At 35.6% G+C, this 23,112-nt stretch overlaps 1 protein-coding gene across 1 annotated transcript; it reads right to left on the bottom strand.

Moving 5' to 3' along the window:
• Nucleotides 1-15: 15 nt before the first annotated feature.
• On the bottom strand, nucleotides 16-23,036 carry GLMN (glomulin, FKBP associated protein). Its single transcript, XM_059822259.1, has 19 exons — nucleotides 23,009-23,036; nucleotides 21,304-21,375; nucleotides 20,679-20,804; nucleotides 19,142-19,261; nucleotides 18,225-18,333; nucleotides 16,712-16,958; nucleotides 16,117-16,216; nucleotides 12,772-12,959; nucleotides 12,225-12,278; nucleotides 11,251-11,281; nucleotides 10,801-10,890; nucleotides 10,208-10,249; nucleotides 10,056-10,129; nucleotides 9,654-9,738; nucleotides 7,364-7,473; nucleotides 6,188-6,251; nucleotides 2,638-2,761; nucleotides 1,132-1,214; nucleotides 16-991 (listed from the first exon to the last, which is right to left on the bottom strand). Exons 2-19 carry the CDS (start codon nucleotides 21,340-21,342, stop codon nucleotides 884-886), a joined length of 1,794 nt encoding a protein of 597 aa, XP_059678242.1. The 5' UTR covers nucleotides 21,343-21,375; nucleotides 23,009-23,036; the 3' UTR covers nucleotides 16-883.
• Nucleotides 23,037-23,112: the final 76 nt, after the last annotated feature.

Raw genomic sequence — 23,112 nt, 5'->3', positions numbered from 1 at the left:
GTGAAAAATAGCATTCATTATATACCAAATGTGCATTCTAAGAAAAAAAGTGGTTTAACTGCACCATAGAAAAGCCATCCTTATTTTTTACTTGATTCTGAACTTATGAGCTCATCTGTTTACAATAATTTCCCAAAATATTTAATATATCTTAAGGGAAACTTTATGATTAAAGATAAGGATGATCAAAACGATTCTAAAATACAGGTTTCCCATGCATTAACAGGTATATGTATGAAATCTTATACAGTGTTTTTTTAAAACATAAAGTGTTACCTGTTGTGTTACTAAGTTTTAACATCTTATTTGGCTCAAAGTTGATGTGTTCTTCTTTAAACGTGATTTTGTTTGCCATTGTGTTTCTACTATTACCTATCTATAGCTTACAGTTCTGTTTGTAAATACAGAAGCTTGTTTGTCAACATTAAAAAGTGGTAATAAAAATATCTTGCGCTTAAACAGTGCTTTATAATTAATGGTTCTCCAGTCACTTTATAAAAAATCTTTGTAATTCACAACACCAGTCAAACTATTATGTATCAAATTTTGAAAATGAACAGAAAAATAAATGGACAACCCTACCTCCTTGCCACAGCATAAGAACAAAAAAGAACCCCTTGTTTTTAGTTTCTAAACTTAAGAAAAAGCATCAAATTCTGAAGAGGAGTAGTTTAGTAAATAGGCCATCTCTGTGAATTGCATACAACATTAGCAAAAGAAAATAAAAAAGAACAGCAGCAAGACATATGAAGAGCAGCATTTGCAATTCCTCTAGAGGCCACTCTAAATTGCGCTTATTTAAAGGTTAGTAGCCTCCTTTTCAACTAAAGTCTCATAGTCAAAATGATCTTATAAGTATGTTAATTCAAATACTTCAGCTGACCTAACTATTTTCATCCATTACAGCTTTTATTTTCACTTCAATGAGTTCTTCTACTCGAGCTAGAACACTTTCTATTAAATCAAACGTGAAGAGAGCTGAGTGTAAAACCTGAAATGACAAAAGAGATTAATGTTATTTTTGTTACAAGATTTTTCTATTTTTCTACCCACCGTACATGTATGTTTGTCTCCAGATTGAAACGAAAATTTCAATACTTCTGGATAACTTTGAAGGAAATGCAAACCCACCTGAAGCTGCATTTCAGTAGTCATGGCAGGCATCTTTTCCCCACTAACAGTTACAGAACAAACTGTGTTAGAACTGTGTGCCTCTGTAGAAGAAAAAAACCAACCAGAGATCAGGCTGCTGTTTCACCCAACTTTCAGAATGAAAAGAATATTTAATATATTAGCATTTCTAGACAGTAATTCTTAAAACCCACAAACCTAGGGACTGACCAAACACAGGACAGAAGGTGCTGAACCTTAAGAGGAAGACAGTTTAAGCTGGATGCTACCTCTACACTTTCTATATCACATATGACTACATTACTAAACAGGGCAATAGCTGCAACTCAAAACAATTTTATATAGCTAAAATGCTCCTTAAAAGGAAAAAATACAAAATCTGGTAATTTTTTGATACGTTTTTAATATTTCCACATCCAGAGAGATAGTAGAAGGTTCTTTAGCTTGACTTAATTAATCCAGACATGAAATACGTATTTTATTAAGAAAAGGCTGCAGGCTTCTCTGTTTCAGGCAGATTACTCACAGCAGGCAAAACTACAAGGACAAGTCTGAAAACTAAGGGGAAAAACTCTTACATTCAGACCACATATTTGAAATTCAACATAATGCTTACAAAGATTATATACTGGGGGAAAAGGCTAAACCATCTACTGTTATGAGTTAGATGTTCTCTCCTGGACTCAAATCTCTTTATGCTTTGTCAAAGGCTAGAGAAATGTAAGACGGACTTAAAAGAAAAAGCTTCCTGATTCATTTTAAAGAATTCCCTTTAGAAAGATATCCACAGGTTGCCTTCAGAAAAATTCCCCTTCTCTGCCTCATATAATTTACAACAACAGAAGAGCATAAGAGTAGGGGCAAAAAGCCATACTGACATTTTTGGTAGCAGAGGCAAGTTCCTTGGGCTGTCTTAATTATACTGGAGACCACAAAGGAACAGAGGATCTGACATACACAGAGATGGCCTAAAGCAGATATAGGTCTTATGCCCTGTGGAATATGTCTGCTTAACCCACAGCAGAATCTGATTCTGTGTGTCAGATGAAAAACAAAATTTTAAAAAAGTCCAGAATGTAATCCTTCAGGCTTTAAGAGAGCACTTACTTGCTGCGTGAATTATTTCTTCTCGTTAACCTCCCCACACCTAGTATGAAACCTAAGGGCTACATATTCACAGAGAGACTTAGATGCTCCTGTGTAACCTTAAAATCAAAAGTATAAATGCAGAACAAGCTTTGAAGATCTTCATGTGACATTTCTATCAGGTTTCCACAACGTTTACAAATGTGAGAGATAAACAAGTTCAGATTTTTCTGACCAATTATGAAAATTATTAATACCAAATATAGCAACTACGGAATTATTATTTGAAATCTGGAATAGTATCAACAGTTAAATAAAACATGATCTATACAGCACTCACCAATTCTTTGTTTCCAAAGGCTTTCTGAAGTTTCTAAATATGAACAAAGCTAAGAAAAAAAAAGAAAACAACTAACCAACCTCTTCTGTCTTCCTTCTTATTCTTTATTTCTGCTTCATAGTGTGCTTTTGACATATTGAGTCCTACATGCAGTGGTTTTAAAAAATTTTGCTCAATCTTGGCAAGTGCGGTCCATACGCCTGTCTATTCAAACAGAACAGAGAAGGTTACAAATTAGGTTTAATGGAGTATTGCAACGCTAAGTTTTCAAGCATGAGTTTTTGGACTAGTCTTTGTAAGATACCCTTCTGTGCTGTGAGGAAAAAGAACGAACAATTTAGACTCATCTCATCCATTTAAGCATGAATAGCATCGTGACGGATGTTTAAGCTCCTCTCCCTCTCTCCTACATTTTCAACATTATTTGTTGAAAATTGCAGGATGAAGCAGTCAAAAAAAAAAGCAGGGGGGCAAACTCTAGTATGTAAGCTGATAAGTACAGCAATGCAAACGCACATTTTCAACTTGTTCTTGTAAGCAAAGCTGAAAGGATCTTGGTATGTTGGAGCCACTTTCTCAGGCTAGAATTTCTACAGTGAGTAAACAGCAGTTGTAGATTCCTCTAAGATAATTCAGCAGCAAATTAAAGTCATGTTCCTGAATCAACACTGTATTGCAATGCCAAATGAAAGCTCTGATAAATGTCATGCTCCCCAAATATGTAAGGTTCTTGTCTATATTGCATTCAGTTTAAAAAGCATTGTAGGAATGTCACTGGATATGCTACTACTCCATCCTTAGGCAGAGTAGCCAAAGTGACACATGAAATTCTCCCCAATTTGGCACGGGTGAAAGGAGGAGTTTACAATAATGGCACTCAGGAAGTAAGAGATACAAGGAAAAGATGCTCAAAAGCAAGGCTGTTCAAGGTTACACAGCAGGAGAGGAAAACTTCTCTGCCTTGGCACCTTATAAGCTTGTAGTTACAAAACCACCGTAGAAAGAAACAAATACAAAGCAGTCTTTGTGTCTTTAGATATAGAAGCTATTTATATGGCTCCTTTCTTCAGGCAATATCCTCAAAGGGCAGAGTAAGGGCAATAAAAATAAGAATTCTCAATGTTAAATAGTATTGTTGATTACAGTGGAAAAGTCACCAAATTTTAATGCTAAATGAAGCAAAGTTAACTGGTCAAATAAGAAAACCGGTAATTACTTCCACCAGAATGGGGCTAAAAAGAAAGAAATAACTTTCCAGAACAATACTGATTTTTAAACTTGATTAAAGAAAGTGCTTGTTACACAGTGATCAAAACATCTGAACTGACATGAAAGGAGGCATTTTCTTTTTGCCCCACTTGCACTATATGAAGGGAGACTGGGAGGAAGTCAAGAAGTCAAGGGAAAACTTCAGAAGAGGTGATGCTATTTTCTCCTCAAACTGTAGAGACATTCTTTATGCCAAGTACTAGACAGCACTGTTACAGCAACTGTATGCTACTATGTATAAATTTTTCATAATAATAAAAGAGAATAAAAGAATTCTCTCTTTTCTTACAAAGCTATGCATTTACATGAAATTGAGTGGACTATAATGAGCACTTAAACAGTAATCACTCCTTAAAGCTGAGAAATAGATATAGTCTATCAATACTAACTAATTACATAAATAGTAAATTAGAAATGCACCAACTGAAAGCTATTTTTGCTACTCATTTCAATTACGGTTTTGGTAATCAGTACAAGCTATATTATTATTATTATACTTAGACTGATAACATCACTAGGTACTTACAAAACTTGTATTCATAGATCTCAAAGTGCTCTAAAAGTACATCAGAATTTTTTCTGTATTTTAGAAAACAGAAAATGATATGCTGAAATCCGTTACTCCAAATCATAAAGGAAGTCAAAGAACTGGAGAGAACAACAAAACACCTTAAGATACTTATCTGCTGGTTATAATACTCATTTGACCATGATATTGCTTATTCAAGTCAGGAAAGGCTTTACTGTACTTTGAAACTGAAAAGCAATTTTTCTTTAAACTGTCACTAATTTAAACAAATATTTTAATGCAAAAGTCAAAACATTTAGTACTAAGGAGATCTTAGAATAGTTTGGGTTGGAAGGGACCTTTAATATCACCTAGTCTAATCCCCCTGCAATGAGTAGGGACATCTTCAACTAGATCAGGTGATGCTTGTTCGCTACATGGTGCAGTGGATAAAAAGCTCCTAAACTGCATAAGTTAGACAAATGGTGAAACATAATGATTTGAAAGAGTCAACAGAAGTTGCATTTACTATTAGAATAAGTAGCCATTTGGTAGTGGAATGTAAATCGGAAAAGTAAACACAAATAATTCCATTGGCTTTTCAGTGCTGTAACGACACAATCCAAGTCAGAGCACTTATAAATCAGCTGCTAGAATATGGAATCCATACATCGACCCAGTTGTGAAATTCAAACAAGTTTCCCCTTGGGTATCCAGGAACACATTTCAATCAACTGCAGGTGGACGGGACTGACTGTACACAAAAACAGCAGATCCATCATAATGTATGACAGTGAAAAGCTACACAGCAGTTGAATAACAAATACAGTTTGCACTGATCTACCAGGAACAAATGTTGCTGACTGCTTCAGACAAAAGAAGAGCTAAACAAAACAGAGAAGAAAGAGGTGGGGATTACAACTAAAGCTATAAAATCCTGCTTTAAAATGAGGTAGCATAATATTATATGGATAAAATACATAAGGGCAGTTTCACTTTTTAAATATATTGCAAGGTTTAAATATGCAGATCCACACACAGGAGAAATGAAGGTAAAGAGGTATACCTATAATAAAAACATAGATAAACTGCAGTGGTGGGCAGTTTAGGCTGGCAAGTTACATTTGTGCATAAAATGTTCTAGGCTGTTTCCGGTAAAGCAATGTAGCAGAAAATTGGATGGGTCTGGCCATTGCTTTTGTTACTTCAGCAGATGGATCTTACAGACAAGAATTTTTTTTATGCTAGTACCTAGAGCAGCTTTTAACATGTACCTATCACGCACCTGCACAGTTGCTGTAAATATATTGTTTTGCACAGCTAAAAACTATTTAAATATGATTATTAAATACTTTCTGAGAAATCTTAATACTAACAACTTTTAACATATTGCACAAAAAGTATTTTGCCTGAAGATGAATAAAATAGATCTCTTAAACTGCAAAGGTTTGTATTATTATTATAAAGAAATCCACTTGGAGGCTTGAGGGATACCAGTGAATAAATCAGCAAGAGTAACAAATATTTATTCTCATGGGAATACTTGATAGAGATGTGATTTTATGGTGACATACTCTAAAATTATGGACATAGACCATGGTTCATCAGGCAGAGTAAAAGGATTAGCTTGTTTACAGTAACAGTTAAGTATGAATGCAATCAAATTTCATCAGAATAAAGTAACACATCACATATCTCCTAATGTAGTTAACAAAAGCCTCATTTCTGGATTACTGACCATTGCAAAGAAAAATGCAAAAAACCATGGTTTTCAATCAAGGATAACAGTGTTCACATGAATCCAGCTCTCAGCCCTCTGTTAATCAATCATTTTCAAATCAATTAGTACTTACTTGATTATCACTTTCACAATCCTTAATGACTAAGTATCTCAGGAGATTTAGTGATGCCATAATCCTGTGAATTAAAAATGTACTATTTATCATTCAGAGCGCAGATTTATATTACAGGGATAATAATTTAAATTACCCATTAACCAGACATCCTAAAAATATCCATTTGTACAAAATGCAGCCACTCATCTGTTGAGCAATATAACTTAGTCTAGAGCACCAGTGTGCAGTAACGTCCATGTTACAACAGTTGACCCTTTGCAAGTAAGATTAAAACTGCCCACAGACTGGAGAAGGCTGGTGATTGTGAGGGAAAGAGTTCTCTGAAGAGACAGAACCTTATTACAGAATTCGTAATATGCATTGCTGGTGATCCAAAGTTGATATGAAACTAGCATTACAGTTTTCTTTATTACTGTATTGAATTTTTACTTTTGAGTGCTTTTAAAAATATGCTTTTTGCATTTGTTTTACCATACTTTTTAGCAGAAACTATTTACTCCTTTTTCCGGATAAACACTACAATTACAGATCATACATCTGGGTTTTTAAGTAGTTATGTGTCCATCTGGACACTATGACCCTACTTATTCACAAGCCCAAACTGTACTCATCATATAGGAAAAGACTTGTCCTATACAGGAGATTTTAGGAGACATTTCAGTTATTTTTGTATTTCTTAATGCAAGTATTTGCTGTTCAGGTGGCTCTGTATTGCCGCTCATGAGATACTGGCTTCCCAGCAGCAATCTGTGAAACAGCCTCAAAAAGGCTGTGTGCTATAAGTTGTATCTGATAATTGTTATTCCTCTCTATCACATAAGACAACATACTACATTTCTTTTGTTCCTCCAATTCTTCTGCAGAAAGCTGACAAACCATACATTCCTGAAGAAATAATGCGTTCTGTAATTTGACATCTGAGGCCTTATATCCTCAGGGAATGGAGGAGTAATTCCTTTCTTATTGTTAATGTAATAGCATTGTGACATTCTTCTATACAGAGTTAGTTGAAAGGATGATTGAAGTTATCATTGACATTTTGTAGTTCCAAAAATTTAAAATACATTGATGTTGTTACCTCGACAGCACACCTCCCATTGTAGCAAGGTAGTCTGAAATCTTTTTAAATGATTAAAAAAAGGAGAAAAGCCTCTAACTGCGATTACAACTCACCTATCTGAGTTTTGCAGAAGATCTGTCTCAGCACCTTCTGGAAGCAAAAGCACTAAATCTAGAAGGGAGATCAGGTGGTGTCCTGTAAACCAAATGTTGTCACATGCCTTCTGAAAAAACAATATAAAAACTTTAGCTGAGTGCAAAATTTAAATCTTAATTAAATCTTAAATAATTTAACAATAATTTTGGGAAAACAGAAAAGGGGAAAAAAATCAAACACTGGAAATCAATATTTTCTAACTACTACATGTGATTGAAATATGCAAACTAGTCTTTTCATAATCCTCCCTACTTTGTCTGTCCATGCCAAGCTATTCTTTTCAATTTCATCAAAATAGATTCCCCACCTCTTCAACATACCACCATCAATATAGTTAATATTTGTTTACATAAACTTTGCAAATTTTAGGGTTTTTTATGTTGAGGTATGGAACAATTAGCTAGCTTTACGAGAGACTCTATTAATTTCATAATAGTAGTGTCACAATTTTTTTTTTAAAATATGATCAGGTGTTTTAAGTTTTCTTTGCATATTTCTAAACCCACAACTCTTGCAAGTGAAGTACAACTTCACCTCTATGGTTCTTTGATGGAGGAAGGACATTCAGATACTTTCTTTTGAAAGAGGGAGGAGAGGACAGAAGGAAGAAATCATTAAGCATAAGATGGAGAGTACTAGGTTTTGAAGTGGCAGAACATAATTATTCTGATGCCTTCTGCATCACAGAAGGACCACTTGCTATGTCACAAAAATTCCCATAAATTACAATAAAATATTAAGTGAGAGGGGGCAAAACATCAAAAAACACCCCTCTCACTTGCTTAGCAGAAGATTTTTAAAGCCCTGCAGCTAAGACCCCTGGAAATTCCCTCCTTAGTGACAATGGTTGAGTCTCCCTGCACTGGTGCTAACTTAAGGAAGGGTGCACCCATCATTCCCAAAAAGCAAGCGAGCACACTTCTCCCTGAAAGTTTTGTGGCCTCTTCAAATGGCTATTTCATATCAGTACAATGAAGCTGAGAGCATGGAATTGTTGCAAAGATCCCATGTTGGCAAAGTCCTTATCTCAGGTAAATGTGGGGAAGGCTGGGGGAAGAGATATCATATGCAGGGCAAAAGCTAGACAAGAGAGGAAACCGGGACAAAGCCAGAAATGGATTGGAAGGAAAACGGAGATTAGGTAAGGAGATGAGAAGGGTAGCTGTCTGTTAAGTCAGATCAGATGAGGGACCTGGAAAGATTAAGACTAGCTAGGCACAAAAACTAAGATGAAATAAATGGATAGCAATAGGAAATTGTTATCATTACATCTATAGCAGAATTCTTTGCAACAAACTTAGAGTATTCAGATTCATATGATGAAATTTTAAAATTATTTGTCTTTTTGACAGCCAGGGAACTCTACACAGAAGAAATGTAGTAGGAGAATTCTGAAGCTGCATAGTCAAAAAATTAATTAGTAAGGAAATTTCAGAATATACTTTTACCTACTCAATTTTAGTGCAAGCCCCTTTTGGAACAGTTTTCATATTACCATCTTCTTCACCCCTGCTGATTCAATATACAGGACAGACTATGATCTAATAAATAGTAATTCACTGTTTTCTAATGTAATTATGCTACCACAAAATATGCATAAATTTACTATATTGTCCTATTTGGCAAAAGGCAGTATCCTTGAGAATCAAATTTGATTTGGAAAAGGCCCGAAACAGTTAAAAAAAAAAAGGAGAGAGAAAAAAAGAGTTAATAATTTATTTTTAATTAATTTTTTCCAACTTCCTGGTATAAATTATTATAAAATATGAGATTTAAATGGCTTTCATCTAGCTCAACCCTTTCTGATTAATTTAACATTTGTGAAGCACTCATAATGCTGACTGTCATCATAAAACCAAGAAAAAATTAGTAATTCTGTTTGGAATGTGGCATTTTAATTATATTCGAGAAATGAGGAACTGTGAGGATAAAACAAAATACCGAGTAGTTCCTCTTTAAGAAAGAAGCACGTATTTTCAAGCACAGGAAAGGTAATAATAACTTCTTAGAAAAATACAATAAGATTATGCAATTAAAAATACAATTGTAAAAATAATAATGTAAAAATAGATATGCAGAAAAAAGCCAAATTAATATTTTTAATGATATAATTTCCCAATCTTATGTTTCTTTTCGAAGTCGATTTTTTTAAGGCATCACTCAAAGCTTAAGCTATACACATTTTCTCAACATAATACTGATAGATTTTTGAGATGGCAACTCATTTTTTAGTGGTAATAGCCTCACCGTTAACGATAAGTGAATCTGATCTTTTATATTTTTAATAATGTATCCTTCCACACCAGCATGGTTGCTTGTCTTCAGTAAACACCTTCAAACAAAAAAAAGATACTATGTCTTCAAAGCTGCCTATATAGTTAGCTCAAAACTTAATGACATTATGGCCTTACTCACTAAGTGGGAGTTTTACCACAGAAAAATAAGATGACTATGTAACCTTTAAACACTAGCTTACATAAGACAGCTGACTTTATGTGAGGCAATTGAAATTCATTATTTATCCAAAACTTAACATGATAAAGTTAATGTGATTTACCAGATACAATGATTTCTGACAGAGTTTCTATCTGTGCAACTAAGCTGCAATAAGGTTGATACTACACAATTTACAGTAATTTGGATGCATACCTGAATAATGTGTATTTTCCCTCTGCATCAAACTTGTCTATGAACAACTGCAAAATATTTAAACTCTTCTTTCTCTAAAGAAAAAAAGATGTTATCAGATTAATTCTAATTAAATTCAGCACTTAACTGATTCTGTAGATCACATTACATACCAGATGCTCTATGGGGCAAAGGGTCATAAGTTTCACCAAATCCTGCAGTTGGACAAAGAAAACATAATTTCTAATTACATACAGATTATTACCTTACATCACACTGACTAAAATCTACTCAAGACATTAAAAAAAAACCAAAAACAAACCAAAACCAAAAACCCACAGCCCACAAAACCACGCCTATGAGAAGATTTTCATCAGAGAAATCCACATTCGCTTCAGTGGTTGAAATTCCAGGGCTGATACACAAGAATACTATTCTCATACTGCTGGGTCCAAATAAGAATGTAGTTAAGCGGCAGATTTGCAAGGAAGAGGCAAAAATGAGCAAGCATCATCTTTCAGCTAAGATCAGTGCCCACCTGCTTCAGTGGCCCGTACATACATCAAGTATATTTTAATTGTCACTGAAACTTCATGCTGTGGTGGGTAGAAAAGACAATCAATTCTGTGTAGCAAGACACTGAAGGTTTCCATTTAACGACACAAGTGTACAAATGTTCAGTAGTATGTCCTCTCTCAAACACCTAGAAGACAGCTAGATACTATTTATAATTAAACTTTAAAGACTTCTGTACGTTGCTTATTACCTGAGGTATGTTAATAAAATCTCTGAATTCTAAATAATGATGGAGAAGACTATTATCTTCCACTCTCAATAAACAGCTCTCAAACAGATCCTGCAGGTGGGGGGAAAAAAAAAGCTGCCATCATTTTGCATATATATAAGACATTAACCTATATGCCTAACATTTCATGGTTAAAACTGCCTTCACTGTAAATGCTCAGTCGCAATCCAAAGTTCCTAGGAGCTACAAATGTAAGTGATAATGGTAATTTAAACATTTACGCGTGTGTGTAAAGTTCAATAAATATAAGTGTTTGTAAGACTGAAGAATGAATACCTAATTAAGCCTCAAAATATTTCTGAAACTATTATCTGAACTATCATTTGTACCCTTCTTAGAAAGGGGAAACTATACTTAAACTGGAAAAAATAAACATTCTAACATTGAAAATTTGATTAAAAGAAAACTTACAAGTCCTTTAGATAACATAGATTCTTCCGTTCTAGAAAAAAAAAAAAGAAACATTATCAAATTTAAGTTGCTAGTTAAAAAGACACTGTTGATATTTCAGAAGAAATACTAGAACAGAGATTAAAAAGAACTTGTCCCTCAACAATTTTCATTCTATTTTCTGAATACAGTATCTTCATTATTCCTCTCAAAGATTTTTGGAACAAACTGGCTGATGAAAAGTTGAAAATTAGACTCCTCTCTTTGGGGTCAAAAATGGTATTTTTTTTCCTCAATATTTATAAATGCTCAAAAGCAGCATCGCATATCTCACAGGTATCAAGACACTGAATAACAAAGAAAATGAAACTTTTCCCAGATTATTCCATTTGCATAATTCTGCAAGCCTAAGAAAAACACAACAGATCCTAAACTGAAGAGACCAGGAAGTTTTGATTAATTTTTACCAGGAAATGGTAAGCAGTCATAATGGGAAACTTTTCCCTTCTATAGCAGTGCTAGAAACTATTTGATCAACACTGTTGCTTATAGAAAGTGAAATAATAATAATATATAGAAAAGTCTGGTTTCCTTTAGAAAGCCTGACCTTTAATCAGATTGCATATCATATAAGAATACATTCAAATAAATACTATCATGATAGTACTTCTGCAACAATTAGTTTACTACTAGAGAAGACAAGTAAATATACACTCTAATTATTCTGCATGTGTTTAAAAGACCTTAATTTTTTATTTTCAGAATAATGTTTCTAAAAATGATATCACAATACAAGATGAAAACAATAAATAAATGCTTTAGACAACTTTTTATACTTCTTAGTAAAAGAAGCCATCTTGTTGCAGAACTTGCCATTTTAACTCTCAGGTTCAAAAACCTCCTCTGAACTTATCTGGTTTATTTGAAATTTGATTCTATGATTACTACAAAAGATCACACCCACTATTTAGAACTCTAAATACCATAAACCGTACCTTTTCAATAGCATTTCAATATGTGTCATATTGCATTGCAGAAGGTATGATGGACTAAGAGAGAAAAATACATTTACATTAAACTACATAAGCCATATACATTTGCACATAGTTAATATATTTCACAGGATTAGTCTTTTTTGAAAAAAATATTAAAATATCTTTATAACATAAATAATTTTGCAATAGACAAAAAATAGTAAGTCAAATTGCTGTTAATAACTTTTACATGGAAACTGTCTGTAAATATGCAATTGAAAATTTAATATATGTTAATTTTCAGCATATGCCTAATCCTACCAGTTTCTTTAAAAGGACAGCTCATCTAAAATTAAACCATAATAGAGTAATCTGCAGGACTGGAGTATGTTCTTATGTATATAATATAAGCTACCTAAAATATAAATGCATAAAGGTTGACATAAAACAAATACTAGTGAAATACACAGTTTTCATTCATAACTATTCACAATTAAAAAGTTTTCTTCTGCTCAGAAAGAATCTTCAAAATATAGACTTACGGTAAGTGAGGAAGAATAGTTCTTACCTAAATACCATTGGAAAGCGATCAATACCAAAATGCTGAACAAACATCAGATACGACAGACATGCCAAAGAATCTGCAGAATTTTTTCGCTCTATGTCTGCAAACTCCTGATTCTCCCACTGTGGACTTTTGCCTTTATGATGTAAAACCACTAATGGTATCAATTCTCTTATATCCCACAAAATGTCCTAAAAAAGAAAGATAGATTGCCTATAGTTGCCTTTAAAAGACCTGTATACCAATCAAGTTTCAAAGCTTTAACTGTATTTACAGTAAATTCTCTTACATAGCATATGTATAGACTAATATAAGTATTTTGTGAGTATTTATGATACATACACATACACAAAAAAGACCCAGAAGGAAAAATAACTACTGTTAGAAGAATGTTACTAAGATAGCAAAGTCAAGCACTCGAAAGCTAGCAAAAGACAAAATAAAGTCACCCTGCAAAACCCTAGTTTGGCTCCCTTATCCACAGTGCTATGAATAATAGCTTCATGATCACATTATGCCACAGGACCCCTGTGTTTTTCAGATCACAGAATACTCAGTATTTTGTTTTCTGCTCACTAATCGATATGCAACAATGTTTATCTGCTAAAGGCAAGTCCTGCTTTAAAGTTAGATCACTCCATATGGCCTTTCTTTCCAGTGATGCACAACACGACATCTGAGCACTTTACAAATACTAGTGTGGTTCCACCCTGACCCCCATATTCATGTGGATTAGGAGGTACTGTAACTCCTATTGTACATATTACGAAGAAACAGTGAGACCAAGGTTAACTCACTATTCTGGGGTTGTCCAAACTGAACATCTGGGATCTCATATTTTGGAATCTTAGGATTACACAAGATGTCATATAGTCAAAGCATGACTTCACTGACCTCAGATGCAGCTCTCGTTACCCAATTCCACAAAAAGCAGAAGTGAATTTCTTGAGAAAATGAAGAAAAGGTAATTCATAATTAGCATAAAAAACATGGTTTCAGACTGCCCAACAGGAGAGGCAGGATAAAAAGCTGTTTTTTCAGCGCACCCTTCAACTATCTTAACTATGAGATCCTCTTCTGGTAATCCCTGCCTCCTTCACAGCACACCCTAAAGTCCTGCAATGAATGAAGTAAAGATCTCGGAGACAAGATTTTCTTTCATTGCACAACCCTGATTGATCCACACAGCAGTTCCACCCTATGCTGAGACACGCTGTGGAAAAAAACGGATGTGATCATGATAGAAAACCTAATTATGGCTGAAAAACAACCAAAAGTTTTGCTAACTGCTTAGCGTGCTTCACTTTACAATCTTAACATTTGGATATAGAATTTTGTGTGCAAAAATGCTCAGATTTTTAAACACAAATTGGAGAAGAAACAGACTTGCATCACATGGCAACTTCCAGACTTCCTCTGCATGCATGCAGATCTTTGACTTTTGTCCTTCTGTATTCAACTTGTGAATTTCCCTCCTCTAACCAGGGATAACAAGGTAGAACAAAGTCCAAACCTCAAACTTAACTCTATTCTTTCATACAGTTGACATTAACATGAGAAACAAGTGTATCCATAGTTAATAAAACAACTTACAGAAAAGAATTGTAATGGCCAGTTATCAGAAACGGAATTGTATTTTTGTTAACGGTAAATAACCAGTCAATAATAATTTCATGTTCAGTTCTCCTATACATCTAAAAAAGGTCAGCTTGCGTTATAAGAGTTCAAGACATCAGCTGCAATCTTGATAAAAATGAGATTGTATCTGTTACTGTCTATTCAGTGTTACCCAAGTAGTGGCCCATTGGCTATCCTGAGGGAAGACTCCATTTAGTACTGGGAATATTTTCCACCCCTTTATTTCATTATAAGATTTACCAGCCTGCTTCTGAATAAACTGTTATAAAATAATCCAGCACCTGGCTGTCAGGAAGGTTCCTTCATTTCATCAGCCCAACACAAATCATTGTATAACCACACATTTGAAAATTAGAGACAACCGGTATTTACAAGCATTTTAAATTTGGTGTACTGGGTCTGGCTGGCATGGAGTCGATTTTCTTCATGGCAGCCTGCATAGTGCTGTGTTATAGATCTGCAACCAAAACAGTGTTGATAACAGACCAGTGTTTCAGCTATTGCTGAACAGCGCTTGCAGAGCGTCAAGGCCTTCTGTTTCTTACTCTGCCCCTCAGCAAGCAGGCAGAGGCGGGGGTGAGAAGCTGGGAGGGGACACAGCTGGGACAGCTCACCTGAACTGATCAAAGAGATATTCCATACCATATAACATCATGCTCAGCAACAAATTGCAGGGGGTGGGGGGGTAGTATTTTTCAGATTAACTGTTGTTCAGAGACTGGCTGGCCGTCGGCCTGCTGGTAGGAGGTGGTGAGTGACTGGCATTGCATCTCTTGGGTTTTTTTTTTTCCTTCACTTATCAAATTGTCTTTTTCTCAACCCATGAGTTTTTCTTGCTTTTGCCCTTCAGATTCTCTTTCCCATTCTGCTGGGGGGGCCTAAGTGAGTGATTGGGTGAGGGCTTAGCTGCCAGTTGGGGTCAAGCTACTACATGTGGATATGTGCAAGAGGGGAGATATTCTTTACCACATTCAAAACATGAACAAAGCACAACTCTACTTGCTGTAACTTTATCACACCTAGTTCTATTTATGAAAATATACACGTATTGTGTGTTCCAACATATGCATGGACTGTACCTGACTATCTCCTTGTAAGGCTTGGTTTTGCTGCAAATTTAAATAAAATTATCTATACCCACAATAATCTTGGTCTAATAAAAACACAGCTGCTATGTGAAACATTCAAAACCAGAGTAACTGCATTGGTAGCACAGAGTGGACATGTTCCCACTGAATTTCCAGCTACAGCATCAGCAGCAGTCAGGCATCAATTTATATTCTTTAACAGTCAGCTGGCACTGCACTAGGCACATTAGAGATTTCTCTCTGTGCAACACTTGGATTAAAAGTAATATTCTAGATTTTGCCTTGATGTAATACTGCAGCGAAGACGATCCTTTAGATATTCTAATAGATTCATACATCATCAAGAAAAAAAGGCATTTACAGCAAAGCAGCAGCTGCTGATTCAGAAAGCAGTCCAAACTGGTTTATAAGGAGCAAAACTGTGTCTGCAAGATTTGTAATTTCCAGAGATGGGATCTGGAACTGCTGCAGACCTTTATCTACCTGCATTATCTTACAAGACCCAGTAAGTCATCCCTCAAACCAATAAAGGAAGCTAAATGAGCTCTAGAATGAATTATAGGTAATTCTGAACTAGACCACTGGTTTTGCAAACACTGTATTTCATTTTGACGGCACTTACTATAATTTCAGTTGCAAAATGCCGAAAGGGATGTTCTTCAATGCCTTCAAGTTGCTCAAACTGAGCTGTCAATAATGGGTATTTCAGGCTTTTCATACAGCTGAAATAAAGAGGGGTGAAACTATATCACCAATAAGGTCACAAATACAGACTATAATAGTGTCATTGATGATGAAGAACAAAGTCTATACTCATATTAGCTGCTGCTATTCGTCATATTCCAAGGAGAATAAAAAAAAAAATCTCCTGTAGAAACATTCCTTAGACTTCACCTCCAGAATATGATTATCGTCACTGTTGTAAATTTGAGGAGAAGCAGAATACCAAAAGAGCTTCACAGCACAGAAACTATTATTTCTGTACCATTTCCCTGTACTAAAAAAAAAAAAAAAAAATTATTTTTACCTTTCTTCTCTCACTTCATAAATATGTAAGGCATATTTAGGGTTGTTCTTTTGCAACATACATTAGTTAATATAAATTGGCAGCATTATAAAACACTAATAAGATTATTTATTTACTGCCTATGTAATAAATGCCTACTGTTCATTTTGTTAAGTTATAGGAATATATTACACTAACATAAAACGCTCACAATTTTAATAATTCTTCTTTCAGCTCCATGTCATTGTATTCTGACAACTTTTCCATGTTTTTAACAACTTCATTCACAAAAGGTTTAGCGAAGTCCACCACTGCATTACAACATTGACAGAGACCAAGTTTATCTTCTTGTATTTGTTGTTTTGTGTAAGGTACAGGTAAGGGAGTAAGCTGATTCATAATCATAGCCAAAGATAAACCCACTGAGTAGGCCTTCTTGTTCTGAAGTTTCAAAAGCACTGGGGGAAATGACAAAAAAAAAAAAGAGAGAGAGAACATTTTAAGACATTAAGTTATTACTTACTTAGTAGAGGAAAACGTGAAGAACAACAATGTGACTACTTAAGAAAGCCTTTAGTTTCAGGGAAGGAGAGGAACTGATACCTGAAATCACATGAGCAAATCCAGCAAGACTAAACATCATCAGCTAGTTTAATATGCTGTAGTTAAGATGACCATATATTTGAGAAGGACAAATATTAAAGCAGTCATGCATTTCAACACATTCTTCCTTTCTCTGTAGCACTGTCATGAGGATTGAAAAAATCTGTCTTTCTAGAACTAGTCTAAGTGAAATAATATTCATTTACCTGATCTGGAAAACTGATTTATATTCATTTACCTGATCTGGAAATCTGATTTATTCTTGCTTTATTGCTTGACTCCTTCTGTGCTTGGCAAAACCAGAGGCCATGGCCCAACTTTTCTGCTGAGATCTGACTCTACCTGAAGCAGCTCAGAACTGTTCTATACTCCACGGCAGAACCAACAGAGGGGCTCCCAGACTGAGGAAGTGGCACAAGCAGCTCTCCACTTAAACTGCACTCAGTGCAGGCTGACTGCAGATTGGCTATCCAAAAAACTACATACTTTTAATTACCAAAATGCTTTTCTTGTTAAATTCTAACATAATTCAATAACACATCTCAGAGACTGCTACAATCAGACTTAAACTCGACACAGGACACTTGATGTCATCTCACATATCAAAAAATAAACTATTACTTGTCACCTACTTAGTGGGTGTCCAAAAATCAACATTTTTAGTTTTTATATGTAAGCCAGAAGAATGATTCCCCCCACCAATCAATTATTTCAACCTGCTTCAATATGAAATAAGTTTTTTACTATGAAAATATGGAATTGTATGTTTTAAAAGTTAAATAATGAAGAGTTTCACAAATCCATGTAATTTTCTATTTCTGTAACAACAGTATGAATGGTTTACACCTCTAAATATAACTGTCCCAGGACCACATTCTGGTAAATGATGAAAAATAGCTGAATATTCCTTCTTCAACTGATGCTATTAATCTCATCTAAATTTTTTTTCTAACAGGCCAATATAAGCATGAAAATTATACTTTGTGTTATTTTGCAGAATATAATAGACCGTAAAGCCTGTCAGGACATACATATTCTGAAACCATTCCAGCAAAGGCAAAACTAATAAATAAATGAGAAAATAATTTAATTCAGAAATCACATGAGAAAGTGCATCTTACCTGTCTGCAAAGGCTGAAGCAATAACATGACAGTTTGGCATACTTGCTCTCCAGAGGTCTGCTCTATCTGCTCAAGTAAACCCAAAAAAAGTTCCTTCGGATTGCATAGCTGCAGGAGAGGAACAATGCATGTTTTTTAATCACCATGGTCATAAGCTAAAAAAATTCATCACAAGCAAACTTCCGTACAGAAGTTCCTGAATGTCAAGAAAGCAGATCTGAACATCCAAGATAATATTTAAGAAAACAAATATGAAACAGTAAGTACTTCTCTACAATTAACATCTTCTGTAGAGTGCATATATGCATACACTTTCACATAAGCTGAAAATATGTAATAATAAATGATGACACTAAACTTCATTTCTGTGGTCTATAAAAACCTCACAGTACCTTAGCAAAGTAATCCTTAGGAGTAGAGAGAAAAACTTCAGTGTGAATGTAACTCAAGCTATAGAGTTTGCAAGTTATCTTTTAAGTACATGAATGAAAGTGAACTAGTTTTCTAGAGATCAAAACTTTTTTTGCCTATGACTCATCAGAATCATCAGATACTCATTGTCATACTGTAACTGCAGTAGACAAGACGCAGTATTGCTGTGGCTGCTCTGACTGCAGCAGCTGGCTATTAAAAACTTTATGAGTTTTATCTGCCTTTTTCTTCTGGGTAATGCTATGTCTCTTTGTTTTGCCCAGTAACTAATTTCACAAGATTTGTAAAAGATTAATTATTTCTCAAAACACTAAACCTGTGTCTACTTCAGATGAAACTTGCCCATGAGTTTAACAGTTATGGGAAACGGACAGAAGAACTCAGAAGTATTCATGCCTTGTTTTCTTTGGAAATCAGAGGGAAAATTAGGACCTCTCCCTTCCCTACAGTTATTGTATTATAACGATATATTTCAAAAACATACCTGTGCCAACTGATGTACTATCTTCAGGCAGTGTTCTCGCTTATCATCTTCCTGTTTATACGTGAAAATACATCTAACAAGAGGAGAGATGAGATTCCAACCCATATTCTTGATGATAACCTAAAAAACAGATTTTCAGGGAATAAACCAAAACTGGACATCTTCTAAACCCATAAAGATTGTACATATTAAGGCCAAAAGAGACAACAGATCAATGTCCTGGTTGTAACCAACACCATAATAATGTCATTGAAAATTTAACATCTATCACCCATAAAGTTCTGTACTTTACATGCATTGTATTCTCTCCCCATGCCTATAAGCACAGCTGCATATTTTGTATAGTTTTCTTCTATATATTAATTCTAACATGTCAATATATATTTATAAGAATTTATATGACAATACATTTAAAACAAGACTGGGTAGAGGAGTTTTGCTGAAGGAAAGAACGCTTAGACAAACTATGTTTAACCTGAGGGGATCAGGATCTTCAGTTGTTACTCCAAACTCATAAAATTCAAAACCAGACTGTGACCCCTATGTAATATTGCCAAAACATTCCATCCTTCACTTTCTTTCTGAACTTCCTATTTATCTGTGTACAATTTCATATATTCTCCCAGCTCCCCAAAGTGCCTACAGACATTAGCATCTCTTACATAAGCATCAGCTGAATTGGCTGATATTATTCTATCCACCTGTGGTGGGTTGACCCCAGACAGCAACTAAGCACCCACCAGCTGGTTGCTGTCTCTCTTCCCCCAGTGGGATGGGGGAGAGAATCAGAAGAGCAAAACAGAGAAAAACTCATGGGTCAAGATATAGACAATTTAATAATTGACAAAAGACAAAACGTGAGGGGGGAATGACGCAAACCAACTCCCACCAGCAGACCAATGCCCAGCCAGTCTCCAAGCAACAGCTACTTTGGAATGGATCCCCAATCCCATGTGTTTTTATTGCTGTGCATGATGTTACATGGTGTGGAATATCTCTTTCATCAGTTCAGGTCAGCTGTCCCAGCTGTGTCCCCTCCCAACTTCCCTGCTTACTGAGGGGACAGAGTGAGAAACGGAGAAGGCCTTGACACTGTACAAGCACCGTTCAGCAATAACTGAAACACTGGTCTGTTACCAACACTGTTTTGGTTACAAATCTAAAACACAGCACCATACACGCTGCCATGAATAAAATCAACTCTATACCAGCCAGACCCAGTACACCATCTGAAATTCTGTCCCGCAAAAGACTGACACTGCCATTTGCTCTTAATTATGCTTTTGTCCTGTCTTTTCTCTTTGCTTAACTCACTGAAAAAGTTATTAATGGGTTTGTTAAGATTACCATGACTTGGGTTTCTGTGAGCTACCTGAAGTTACACAAGAACGTGCACTTAACACAGAGCAACTTACTAACTATTCATATGTACAGCCTTGCTCCACAGTCAAAGTAGCTTTCCCTTTTTAATAAGCAATTTTATCTATTTAATGGTGTGTTAGTGCACAACTAATATATAGTACAAACTTAAACTCACCTTATTTTTCTCGTTTTGAATTACTTCTAGTAACTGAGCTGCATGCCCATCTTCTAAACATTTCTGACTTGCTACCTGAAACAAATTAAAATCTTCTCCTTTGAAATCAACTTCTTCCAGAATTTGCTAGAAAGAAAATATGCATGTTTAACTCCGTACTTATAAAAGGCAAATATGAAAATAACAAAATCCAAGCTTTCATTTCAAAATTGCATGTAGTGTCATTATAACTTATCTTTTCTTATATAACATCTTTCACATATTGAAAAAGCTACCAGGAGCTACTACAGAAAACAAAGCAGTATTTCAATAGCACTTTCTAAGTCTAGACTACGGCATGTTGTTTGGAAGATATGTTTTCTACAACAACCTGCTAGAGTTTTGTTACTTCAGACAGGTACTGTTGAGTACAAGAACACTCTCTTCTCCAAGAAGCAGACATTATCAAGCATCTTGGGATAAGCACCAGAGAAAAGTCAATGAAACATGGAGGCTGAACTTATCTACCCAACGAGGAGTTCTGCTAACAACTGTCTTGTGTTCTGGGATCATTTTGGTTTTAATTATAATAAGAGAAACACACACTGCTTACACTTGTAACTTTTATGGAAAGAAAACTACTTACGCATCTTTGTATTATGGCATGAAGTTCATCAACTGCCATTATAGTTTGACTTTGTTCTTCTGGTATCAAAAACTGTTATAAATTAAAGAGTACAGTATTAAAACACAAAGTAAAAACAAAGACTGAAAAATAATCACATGATCAAAAAAATGCCAATAGAGGAATGAGAACAACCTAAACAGACAGATATTATCAAGACCACATGATAAAAAAAACAGGAAAAATGCATTTTTAAGAAGTGCACACTATATTATTGTACTCCCCATATTTGCAGGAGACAATATTACAGACAGGGAACAACCTGCATTCTATGTACAGGGAAGCAATTTTTTAAGTAGTGTCAGGGTCACCTTAAGAAGTTAGGAAGCCTCAGCTACTACTTGGGCACATACATACAGCTGATACAGAGGAAGTCTAGGCTCATTGCACAACAAGCACGGATGCCTGTGATACACTCCATTTTCTGTGACTATTCTCACCGGAGGAGCTCCTGCTCAGCTGTGAGTGGGACACTCTAACCTGATGCCTGGAATGTGCACAGCTGATCCAACCACCATGGATCATCACTGGACCACCAGTCCAATCAAGGTTACATATGCAATAGTGTTCATTCTTTCTAGTGTTTGGGTTGGGCTAGTTCAGTGGCCTTTTACCTCTAAGTACTAGAATTTAAAACTTTCTTGCTAAAAACAAGTAAGTTAAATGTTTGACTAAAGTTAAGTACATACAAAGTTTTACATAGTCAGGACCATGAATTACAAATAAAATCAAGCTTGGTTATCCATGTGATAAATCATAGCAACAGTCATAATCTTCATAGTTTTAAGTAATTCCATGTGCCTAAACCTGGTTATATGATCACTGTGAGTGTCAATTACATCTACACCTGGATAATTAGCTAACTATTCATCAAAACACCCAAGTTCCTTATTTATACGGACACCTCAATCTTTCCTCTTATCTTTGACCTCTGCTACGTCACACAACATCTAGATAACTAAGCGACCTGGACGTTTACAAAAAACAGGCAACTTGCAAAAGCTTAAAATGCATCTGTGTGTGAATTTTATTATTCAAAGAATAAACAACTCACTTTCTATTCTCGACAGCCTATTTTAATATTTTTATGTCACTACAATCTAGCAATGTATCTAGCCTGTCATTTTAATTTGGTCTTTATCATATACTTTATTACCACATGCTGTACTGCTTGAGCTCTTAATTTTACAGGATGTTACTAATCCTCCCAAAACAATGTAAATATACTTTTGAACGCTAATATTCTTGCATTTTCAGCCCTCAGTAACTTTACAATGCACTTACAGCCTTGAAACATTCCCTGAGCACCCACCGTGCTGTTCCAGGGATTTACCAGCTGAGCTCGCAGGCGGTCTCAGGCCTTAATACTTAATCCAGTTTCTAATTAAATCTTTTCAGAGGTGTCAGCGGCAAGTGGACAGCATCTGCATCATGTGAAACTTTCTACTATTCATACTCACCAAACTCCCTCCTCTCTAATAAACATATACCTCAGCCCCTTCCCGAGGCGGGCTACAACACGCAGGCCAGTACAAAGAGGTTGCCAGCGTAAGCCTTTAACACACGCCTGAATTAAAAGACGACGAGGCCATTCCCCCCTCACCTCAGCCGCCCGCCGGTGGAACCGCGCGCCGCTCCGCAGCCCCTCAGCCCCGATCGGCCGTACCCCTCCGCGCCCGCCGCTCCACAGGGGCGCGCCGCCGCTTCTCCCCGCTCCCGGCCCCGGCCACGCCGTGACGACGGCTCCGCCTCCCGGGTGAGAGGTCAGAG

The sequence above is a fragment of the Gavia stellata genome, chromosome 10 (genome assembly GCF_030936135.1).
Source record: "Gavia stellata isolate bGavSte3 chromosome 10, bGavSte3.hap2, whole genome shotgun sequence".
NCBI lineage: Eukaryota > Metazoa > Chordata > Aves > Gaviiformes > Gaviidae > Gavia > Gavia stellata.
The sequence above is the reverse complement of the archived record's forward strand: the minus strand, read 5'-3'. Positions and strand labels throughout refer to the sequence as shown.